General features: G+C 39.7%; 1 protein-coding gene across 4 annotated transcripts in view; it reads left to right on the top strand.

Moving 5' to 3' along the window:
• Positions 1-2,527: 2,527 nt before the first annotated feature.
• si:ch211-1e14.1 (UPF0606 protein KIAA1549) overlaps positions 2,528-11,533 on the top strand; it is a 39,258-nt gene continuing 30,252 nt past the window's right edge. For 3 of the 4 annotated variants that reach the window (XM_054777195.1, XM_054777194.1, XM_054777191.1), the window contains exons 1-2: positions 2,529-2,728; positions 3,236-3,502. In XM_054777195.1, coding sequence (XP_054633170.1) covers positions 3,370-3,502 — 133 coding nt within the window. In that variant the 5' untranslated portion in view covers positions 2,529-2,728; positions 3,236-3,369. Of the gene's footprint in view, positions 2,729-3,235; positions 3,503-11,533 lie in introns of all 4 variants that reach the window. The other variant, XM_054777193.1, reaches the window with a different exon arrangement.

Raw genomic sequence — 11,533 nt, 5'->3', positions numbered from 1 at the left:
ACAACACAATAAGAAAAATTTGTTTTAAGTTAAGTCGTTTTTTTTTACAGTAATATTAGAAGAAACAAATAAATAAAGTTGTGATTTTGGGAAAATGAGATAATGTGACGGGAAGTCATGATTACTAGAAGAAAATTTACAAGAAGAAAGTTGAAATTGTTGGAAAAAAATAATTTAAAAAAACTACAGCAGAAATGGAAAGACCAGCTGTAATTTCACGATAAAAAAATAAAATCAAAAATAAAATCTAAATATTGAGAGAAAAAACCTTTTATTCTAACCAGAAAAAAGTCTCTATTTTACTAGCATTAACTTGTAAAAATATGAGGAAAAAAATGTCATTTTAGTTGCACAGAGTTGCAATATTAAAGAAAAAATTACTTTCTTTTTTTGAAGTCGTAATATTATATGAAACAAAATGAAATGAAAGTCGTAATTTTTGGAAAATTAGGTTGGGGGAATAGTGACAATATTATGGTAATAAAGTCATAATATTACAAAAAAAATGTACGAAGATTATTTAAGTAAAAAGTTGTAAAATGTTTTTAAAAAAAACACCAAAAGAATGCAAAGTTTATACTAATATTACACTACAAAATATCAAAGTGACTCTTGCATCCATTCATTTTTCAGAATGTGGCCCTCGCTGGAAAAAGTTTGGACACCCCTGGATTAGTGTATGTGTTTGTTAACGAGGTCTGCTTTTTTTTCTTTTTTTCTTTTTAGTGGATTCAGTTCATTAATATTGAAGAGTACCAAAACTGATTCAAATCCATTTCCCCTAATGCCTCTTTGAACATATGGATATGATTTTGTCAGTCATTTGCTATATTGTAGGACCTGCAATTTCAAATGATGGACTATGTTTATAGCCGAAAAGTGGAACCACCAAAGCTACAATCCTGATAATGCTCCAAAAATATCTAAGATAGAATGATGTTATATGAGAAAGATTAGCGTCACGCAATGATATAATAATAATATACATTATTGTTTTATATGAGTCCATCCAACCCCTGTGTGTTTTGTCAGTTTTCTAAATAATTCAATTCCTTGTTTGGATGCTCGTGTGCTGCAGTATTCCCGCTCTTTATTGTCTTTTTATTATTTGTTTATTGAGATAGGACGTCTCATTATTTTCTCTCTGTTGATGTAGTGTTGTGTGTATCTCCAGCCTAATCTAAATACTTTACTGGCTTTATAGAGTGTTTAAATGAATATACAGTAATAATGACAATGAGAAGGCTCAATTTTAACCCCTAACCAGTTGCTTGTGTTACCATTTATGGCATTGTGTGCTTCTCTTAATCCTCTTTGTTGTAGAAAGAAAAAAAAAAAGGAGTGGATTTCTATTAGACTATACGGGGAAACTAATTATGGCATCAAGAATTGACTGGGGGATCATACCAGACAATAAGCAGCTTGGTCGAATAGAAGACTATACTTATTTTGATTGTCCTCTTTACTAACTGTAGGCTGAGAAGGGGCTCGCAATCTGGTCAACTATGTTATAGCTTGTTTTTCACTGTTACTTTTGATCATTTTTTTCGGTCTCTGAGGTGAATCGAGTAATTAATGAGAGTTTGTATGCTCACATATGCATATTGTATATGTGTAGAAATGTAATCACACTTTGTCTTGGATTTACAATAAACTGTTAAGTCACAAGAGCTTGTTGCCTGTTGCTTTGGATTATTATGTACATAAACATAGGTAGAGACTGTATTTTAAAATGTTGAATTTCACACTTATTATGGGACAATTTCAAGGGCCTTTTACTGACAGACGGCACGCAAAAAACAGGTGAAAATAAAAAGGGAGGGCCCAACGTAATTTTTTTTTTTCATGAGGCCTAGAATTCCTGGCTGCGCCTCTGCCAAAAATAATGAATTTTTCCAAACAATAATAACAAGTACGCTCAATATATTAAAAAGAACCCGCATCTCAATATTAAACATGCAGTCAGTGTACTAATAAACGTTATTGTTGGAATAATTTCTCTCAGACAGTGTCATTTACTGTTCGATCTCATGAGGTTATGCATCTCCACCTTGGAATGCGCTGCTTGACTCCACCACTAGGTGGCTGTATGCACCAAGACGAGGGGCACGCACTGCATCGTTGGCATTATTTTTTTCGTTCTAGACAGAATGACGTCATTTCAACTGTTGGGACTTTTTTTCCCAAGCAATTCAACATTCAGTGATCACGTGTGTTATCAAATGTGAAACGTAGTGTTTTAATAGCGTTGTACACACGATATCAGGCAAGCAACTAATTGAAATGATTATTTGTAACAGTAAGGTAGAAAACCTAACTGTGCATGATATATAGCAGGTCCCTGTGCCCTCATGTGTTATGCGCATCGCCGCCTGTAGACAACGTTGCCGTGGAAGCCGCGGACGCTTGTCGAATATGACCAACCTACAGTGAAAAAAACATCATGACGGACACATACCTCAACCAATAAATGCAGAGTTTGACAGGCTATGTACAAATCAGACCTCTCAGTGGGCGGGGCTAACCCAATCTCCAGACAGGGGCACTGTTACTGCTATCAAAAGAGTGTCAAATGGATGCTCGCTGCCAGCACGTTAGTTTTGTTCATGAATTAACTTCGACAAAGGAAGGTGGCCACGCCGGGGTTCATGTAACTACTTTCTGCCCCATCCAATGATATTTTTCATAACCAGACAAAGGATTTAATAGAGTTTTGCACCGTGTTTTGGTAAGTCTGAATGCGCAGCTATGCGCTGCCTGTGAGAAATGGCTGGGGAAAGAGAAAGAAATTCATGTTTACTTTGCGCTGAAAGCTTGCTTTTGGCAGTAATGGTCACCCTTCATGTTTTTTAACTTATCTTTATGGTGGGCAATGTTATTTTTGTGAGTAATGAGACGGGATGTGGGACAGCGGCTGTACTGTGTGATGATGGAAGCTGTAAGCTAGCAATGTGTTCCATGTCGGGGGTTATTAACATTTAAATACACGAGGTTGTATTACTGTTATATTGCCATGCTGTACAAAAAACAATGTGCCTGATAAAAACTTGATCTGAATCCACATTTTCCGTCAAAAGAAAGGCCTTGGTATTTTTAATAATTCATAAAATGTACACAGTTGTCAAACACAAGTAGATTAATATTGTTTACATCGGTTAGTCTACACCTTAAAGCAGCCACAGCAAGTAGCGTTACTTTCTACTTGTTTCCCATTGTTTCTCTGTTGCGTTCACAGCACTTTCTGTTCTGCAAGGCAAGCACATGTTCTGGAAGAAGAGGAAGACTCCTACCTAAAACAGCACATCTACACCCAAGACCCGTCTTTTTGGATGATTGGATGAAATGCCTTGACCTAGGCAATAGCGTATAATGGCAGGATTAGTCTCGCTTGTAGGTTTGGTGGCAGTGCTAAAGACCCACATGGACCACCGTGGCCAAAGTGCAGTGCTTCTGGGAATGACGCTGTTGATAAACGTGATAGCTGCTGACTCACCTGTTGCAGGTAAGGGAATGTCTGTTTCTGAAACCAACAAAGTCATCCAGTGATGAATTCCACAATCATGATCTTGTATTAGCAGCCCCTTCCTGTATACAATTACTGTAATACTATTTTGACAAGCAACAAAAAAATGCATTGTCCAAAGTAATAATCAACTAATTAGTTAGTTGTTGCTTTGGACACTGGACTGATTGGCAGTCAGTCACAGGACACATATGGACAAACAACCATTCACACTCGCATTCAAACCTATGCACAATATATAGTTTCTTTCAGTGAGGCTTTGCAAGAAGGTACATATCATTAGCGGTTCAACCCCATCCTCATTTGTTACTCAAGTCCAGCTCCCAATAAACTCATAACCTGAAGTGTAAGCTTATGTTCCCCTTTTAAAAGATAGGCGTTACAATTAAAAGTTATGCCTTGTAGCAGAATGATAAAAAGGCAAGCAATTACCAAGAGCAATTTATTATTATTTCTTTCTTATAATGCTTTCGTCTTCGGAATCTGGCTTCTGAATGACCTAGTGCAGCTGTCAGATTCATAATGATTGATGGTACAGTGGCCCAATCACAACACTATAATCTTAACTACTTTCCAGTAAATAGTGAAAGGGTAAATCCATGCACTCGATGAGTGTTTTCCCTAGGCTTGCTTTTATGGATGGTGACAGCGGCCCACCAAAACCCCCTCCCTCAACACACTGCCGAAAAGTTGTTTAAAGAACCAGCTTCAGTCATAAAGCCATGATATTATGTGATTACAGGATTACATTGTGACTGGATTTCCGTGAGGAAGTGGCTAATTTAGTAAATCCAAAACGTGTTTTTATGCACAAAACCTTTGTTTGCAGCTTTATTTGTTGATCAGTTGCATGGCCTAACAGGCATTCATCCATTCCGTGTGCCTATAATGCATGAGGTAAATAAAAAATGAATCATCCCTCTACCGCTGTTGTAAATGTATTTTAGTTTTTCAATTGTGAAATATTTGTGTTCTGCGATTTATAACATCGCTGTTGGATGAAGAAACTAGCAGAATGGCTACCCACCATTTTTTATAAATAGAATCCGTTTTTATATGTAATTGTATGAATATATCCAAAGCCTTTAGCGTCTCATCTCTGCCATTGTTGTTTACTACAAGATTGTATGGGATAATTGCATGTTTCTCTTGCCTTAAGCCTTCGTGCTTATTCAGCTTTTGGCTAAAAAGAAGTCCACCATTTGAAATAGTCACCTACGATATACAGTACAGGTGGTCCTCGGGTTGCGTCGTTGCAACTTTCTCCGTTTTGTGGTTGCGTGAGCACCCCCATTGATTAGATTACTTAATTTTGGTCCGTAAACACCGGACTAACTTGTTTCAACACGTGCAGGGGGTGAATTTACGTGCATGGATACGTTACAGTGTGTGTCTCAGTCACAGCTACACAGAGTGAATAACGCTGCTTATTAATGAACTTTTTGCACTTCATTATGTCTACCAAGCCTAAGGCACGCTCTTCTGGTGGAAGTGCACTGTGGAAAAAAAGCCATCATCATGGAAGTAAAGATAGACATCATCACAAGCTATTGGTTGCACTTTTGGTCATAGCCGTTCAACTGTGACGTCTATCATTAACTAAGCAACGTAGTAGTCTTATTATTGAGATGGAAAGGTTCCTTGTGCACTTGTCCTTCATGTGTTCTGTGTACAGTGTGAGTGACTAAGGAGTTAATTTAGGTTCAAAAACTCGACTTGCATCCCAGTCTAGGAATGGAACTCGTACGTAACCCGAGGAGCACCTCCTTTCTATATAATATCTCAGTCTAGACATCTTCTATAAATGCATCTGATACAAGTCTTTGGTTTTAGCATTTAAAAGGAAGCCCTTTGAATAGACAGTTACCCTCTAGCAGAAAACAAAAGCTGCATGAGCATTGTTTAGACCAGTCCTTTTCAACTGGTTTGGCTGCGGGACCCACCATTACCCCTCAATGACCCTTCCGTCCATCCATCTTCTATACCGCTTATCCTCACTAGGGTTGCGGGTATGCTGGAGCCTATCCCAGCTGACTTTGGGTGAGAGGCGGGGTACACCCTGGACTGGTCATCAGCCATTCGCCGGGCACATATAGACAAACAACCATTCATTCACGTTCATACCTGTATTTAGAGTCGCCAGTTAACCTAACATGTGGGAGGAAACCAGACTACCCGGAGAAGAACGCACACACGCACGGGGAGAACGTGCAAACTCCAGAGAACGGAGATTCAAACCCATATCTTCCCGATCTCCTGACTTGTGGCCAACATGCTAACCATTAGTCCATCGTGCGGCCTCAATGACCCAAATTACAGGAATTTTAAACTCAAAGTTGTCATATATCTTATATTTTAAAGGACTGTTTTCAACACAGCATGAGGTGCACTGCAGAGATGCTGTCTCTTTATGGCACAGTTTTCTCAAGCAGCTATCTGCAGCTGTGAGTAGGACGGACATTACATTAAGTCTCCACTCAATGGCCTTCCTCTCTCTCTCAAGCTTGACCGTCGCCCAGAAACATGGCATGCACATGGCATGCACATCGCAGCGGCGTAGCAAGGACATAGCGCAGACAAGAACATGAGGAGCATTCACAGACATTGGGTCATTACATTATGATTTTTTTTTCCCCAGGCAAAGAGACCCGCAACCCACTGAAAATGGCTTTTGGGTCCCGACTCACCAGTTGAGGACCACTGGTTTAGACAAACTTCAAGCAATTTCATTCCATTTAGTATCAGCCAGTCTCATTTTAAGAACTCTTTGTTTGGTTAACACATTGTTGTTTGACTGCATCAGGTTCTGTCAGGACCTTTGAAACTACCACTGCATGGCCACAGTATATCCCAGTGTATCCCACGAGCATCCTCCAATTTTTAGCATATTGTGTGTGTGTATATATGTACTGTAAACAAAAAAATGACGTTTCAGAAGCTTACTGTTTTCACACATTTCTTGACTGTGGCCACATGAGAAAGTCTCAGCGGTAAAGTTAAGCAGCTTTCCTCTTCCAGACACGTTTACTTTACAGTTTCTAGGTCAAATCGGGCATGGCACGTTGGATTTAATTGTTCTTCCAGACCTGACATGACACAGCAATTTCCTTTCTATATGTGTGTCACTTTCCCCGTCTACTTTCTCGTCATCTATCTTGAGAAAATAGCTCTCTTCCTTTACTTTTCACTTCCAAGACCTTTTCAAAGTTGCTGTGCCATTTGGGCTCCCTGGTTCTGTAGCTGGCAAGATCAGCCCACAGCGCTGCAGGCCGGGGAAGACCAAACTAATTACCAGTGCAGTGAAATTGGATCCATGTGAGATGACAACATGGCCATTCATTATTCATTAGAGCAGGGGGCCAGTGTCAGATCGATGCCTAGAACCCATAAAAAGCCAAACTCCAGGTCCTAACGCACTCAAAAGGCCAGTAAGATGTTGTGTCTAGCAGAGTGTGAGTGTGTGAGGTGGAGGCGCAGTGACGCTCCTTCAGCTTGACGTCACATTATGAATGAAATATGGTGCTTAACTGTTTTATCTCGTTTCAGTGAACATGTGCAATGCAGAGGGCAGCATTGAGAGCGTATTGTGCTGAACTCATCTCAACTGCAACTTGTTATTAGTAGTTTTGTGCTTATCAGCGCAAACAGAGCCCTCAGCCTAGTCTCTTGTGAGTAAATATTGAAAATAATAGTTTATTTGAGACACTTAAACAGAAGTATGTCTTCGAAATGTGTATAAATAGTATTTCTGTGGAAGGGACTGATGTGATTAATATTGACTGTTTCCTCTAAAGGGAGACTGTGACGTAACACGGTAAACAGGACATGGACTAAAAACTGGAGAAGTACTTAAAACCGAGGCAGTGTAGGAGGACGCTGAGTGGCCCAGTCCTCTGGGCTTCTCTTGTTACACGTCGGCCTTTCTGTCATTTGGAGAAAATCAGAACTCACTTAAAAACTGAGGGGATACCACACATTTTGGGTGTGTGGTCTTGTCTCAGTGCAGGAATGGCACTGTAGTTTCTAGTCTTTGTCACTTTGTTTCTAATATCGCATTACAGCCACGAAACCCTCTGAGGAACTGATTAACAGAGTTCATAAATCCTAAGAGTGTTGTGCTTGTAAGGCTAATTATATTTCAAATAATGTGTTACGTGTGTGTCGTGTAGTTGTGCTTTTTGTGCAATTTACGTTTTGTACAATCTACGTTCCTTCCTTGTGAGCCTTGGATGGTAACCAAAAGGCTGGCCTCTCCCTTCGAGATAAGGTGAAAAGCACTGTCATCTGGGAGTAGAACCGCTTATGCTCCACATTGAGAGGAGCCAGTTGAGGTGGCACAGTCATCTGGTCAGGATGCCTTTCAGCTTCCCAATGGAGGTGTTTGGGGCAAGTCCGACCAGTAGGAGGCCTCGGGGAAGACCCAGGACACGTTTGAGAGAGACACTGTCTCTCAACTGGCCTGGGAACACATCAGGATCTGCCGGCAAGAGCTGGACAAAGTATCTGGGGAGAGGGAAGTCTGGGCTTCCTTGCTTAGGCTGCGGCCCCTGTGAACCGACCTTGGACAAGCGGAAGAAGATTGATAGAGGGGTGTGTTTGTTTGAGTTATTGTAGGAGTTATTTTTGGATATGATCTTTTGTTACTTGCACAATATCACCTTCAAGCACTTGTTATACAAACAGACTTTCAAGTGTTTTGACCAGAACATTTAGCTAGATGCTCACCGTCGTCTCTGCAGGTAATAATCTAAGATCAAGGATAACGCTGTCACGAAAGTGGTCTCAGACCTTATTTTTGCCTCATTTCAGTGTAACAGTCCCATAATAATGTGCTTATGAGTGAGGGCAAACAAGTTATTCATGGTGGTCCAAATTTACTCGTTGTGGGCTGCCATAAATAAATGTATGGGAAACGCTGCTGTGATAAATAACTGATATGGTCAGACAAAGGTTAATATAAAAATATATAGCTTTTCACTTCATTTCATTTACTGATTTTATAAACCCTTAACTGCAAATGCTTTTGCAACTATTTCAAGTCTAGAAAAAAAAATAGAAAACCTCCTTCTGAGTTTGTCTACGTCACTTCCCTCTTTTTTAGACTCCCCCTCTATCTGTTCACTTAAAAAAAAACAAGGGTCACATTTCTGTTTAAGTCAAAGTAAACAAAGCACTTCAGTCATGTTCCTAGTCTTATTTGTGACCCAATCATGCTATTGAGATCGTTCACCATAGATGTTCTCAACTACAAAACATAACCTAGTGACTTGTTCTGCTGCTTACTGTATGTGAAGAGCATCATCGAACTGAGCCCAACTGGTTAAAAACAAGTACGATCTTCTTGCTTTCAAAACTTTACCTTGACAAATATGTGTCAACTCAGCCGTGTCCCACTGTCCAACTGCACTCAGAATAATGAAGCAGCTCCTGCCAACTGCAAAGAACCAGTCACGCAAGAGGCACAGCTAAAAACAGAACCATGTGTGGGCTCGTAGTTTGCTACCATTAATTATCAAAAATCATTGTTTCTCTCCCTTCTTTTTTAAGTACACACCCCATTGGGTCTCTACAATATGCAGTCTGCCAAGCATGCTGTGTTCTATATTTGAATTCTCAGGTTGCAATCTTAGCATCTAATGTCAGCGATGTTGCTAAGCACGCATTGTGTCCCTGATGCATTAAAATCTGAAAGATCAGGGACACACCTCATATTTCCCATGAAAAACGATCAATTGTGAACAACTCGTGTTTAAAATCAAATTAACTAGCAAAAGAAGTTTAACTAAATTAAACTAGCACATCTGCTGGGCGCAGACGTATCACGACCTGCCAGTTTGGCCACTACCTAAACAACTAGTCAGTAACCACAGATTTATCCATCCATTTTCTCTGCGGCTTCTCTTCATTAGGGTCGCAGGGGTATGCTGGAGCCTATCCTGGCTGACTTTGGGCGACAGGCAGGGTACACACTGGACTGGTTGCCAGCCAATTGCATGGCACATATAGACAAACAACCTTTCACACTCACATTCATACCTATGGACAATTTAGAGTCGCCAATTAATGTGGGAGGAAAACGGAGTACCCGGAGAGAAACCACGCACGCACAGGGAGAACATGCAACTCCACACAGAAATGCTCAACAGAGATTCGAACCCAGGTCTTCACGATCTCCTTTTAACAATTAAAAATATGAACTTCATATTAAATAAACCCACGTCTCCACTGCTCATGTTAACACGAATGTTATGCTCATTTGTGTTGATGGTATTTTAATGTTGAGGGTTGGATAATTATTAAGATGGGGGTGGATATATTATTTATATGGTCAATAACTGGTCCACACGGTGGCCTAGTGGTTAGCATGTTGGCCACACATGCAAAAAAGAACATAAAGTTCTGTGATATCTGAACATAAACGACCATAAGCCAAATTCAAAGATGGATTCGTCTGCGCACCATCAGCTACAGTCTCTAAATGGAGAAATACCAGAAATACCATCTTTCCAAACATATCTTGCAAATGTTTTTGTCTGTAGTTTTTTCAGTGCTGAAAAAAATATTTTTGGCCTGGTTCTTTTATTAAAACACATTTTTTGCCCTTCCACAGTGTTCAAACACTGCTGCCATTCTTGTTGCCCAAACATTTCCCTCTGTGACTGATTCAGATCGTTCCTTTTTTATATTGGTCCATTTGGAGGACGGAGGGAAGAGAGACAAGGGGAGGGGTGTTTTCTTTGATTCAATTCTAGACGTCACAAAAGTACCGTCTACATGCGAGCATTATCAGGTCAGCTCTTTATTCAGGGCTGGGCACCCATGAGAGGCAAACAAGCCTTTTGTAATATTGATTCACTGAAGTAGCTGTTATATTTCAACCCCCCTGCACTCAAGAGCTCTGAATAGGTAGAGCATGAGCAAGGAAGAAAGTATTACATTTTAGTTCTTTCAACAAGTGCTACACACCTCTACCAAATCGTATTAGTGAAGGAACCGCTAGATGTGCCACTTTATCGAAATCCATGCCAACATTTTATGGTTTCTCAGGAATTTTGTGGCATTCGCTTGAGTAGTTTTTAGAACCATTTGTGCAAGACAGTTTTTACTAAAAATTGGTAGTGAGCTTGATAATGCTCAATACGATGTATCAACCCAATACATACCTCCAACCTCAAGTCACAAATCCCAAACTTCCAGTCCCCAAACTGAAGACCCCAAGTTTTAAGGTTTTTGCAATACTGAGAGTCTTTTTGACAGCGCTGTCATTGTAGGAGGAACAAAGAAACACAGACTACCATTTTACTCGATTATTCTTGAATACACTCTTTGCAAAAATGTCAAGCTAATGCAGATTTGTACAGAATGAATTACATCTGTATGTAGCATAGGTTAGGCTAGACTATTTTTGACAGCCGGTTTGCCCACTGATCATAATAGCTGCTGGCCAAAAATGATTGCCATCAATATTCCACTTACTCATCCATTAGCAGTTGTCTTGCCATTTTTGGTTGTGCCTCATACATGGCTTGTGTGCATGGTAGAATACTTTTTGTCTATGCCTTATCTCTACCACACCACAGCCAACCTCATCCGTGATGCCAGAAAATTCCCCACAGGCAAAACACTACATGCTGCACATGCAGAAATATTGTATATTTTAAATAGCCATCTTTATATTAAACAACAAAAACAAACAACAAATATTATTTAAAAAACAACAGAAAATTAACAGCCCGGTTCCTTTTGAAATACACATACCTTATATAGCGGAGAACTATATGAAGCTGTCCCTTCTCACACTTTTACGTTTATGTAGCCAAATTGAACTTTTACGTAGTGAATATAGAAAGTTATTTATAAATGTGTCATATGAAGGATCAAGGCTAGATGAATGAAAATGGAATCTCATTATTCTTCATACCATGAATAAATTAAAACCCCATGGCATTAATTCTTCAGTGTTGTCAGACTAATGAGACTGTTCCACATTTTTAGGCATGTGCTTCATTA

This window comes from Dunckerocampus dactyliophorus, chromosome 5 (assembly GCF_027744805.1).
Source record: "Dunckerocampus dactyliophorus isolate RoL2022-P2 chromosome 5, RoL_Ddac_1.1, whole genome shotgun sequence".
NCBI classification, from domain to species: domain Eukaryota; kingdom Metazoa; phylum Chordata; class Actinopteri; order Syngnathiformes; family Syngnathidae; genus Dunckerocampus; species Dunckerocampus dactyliophorus.
This window is presented reverse-complemented; position numbering and strand designations above follow the sequence as displayed.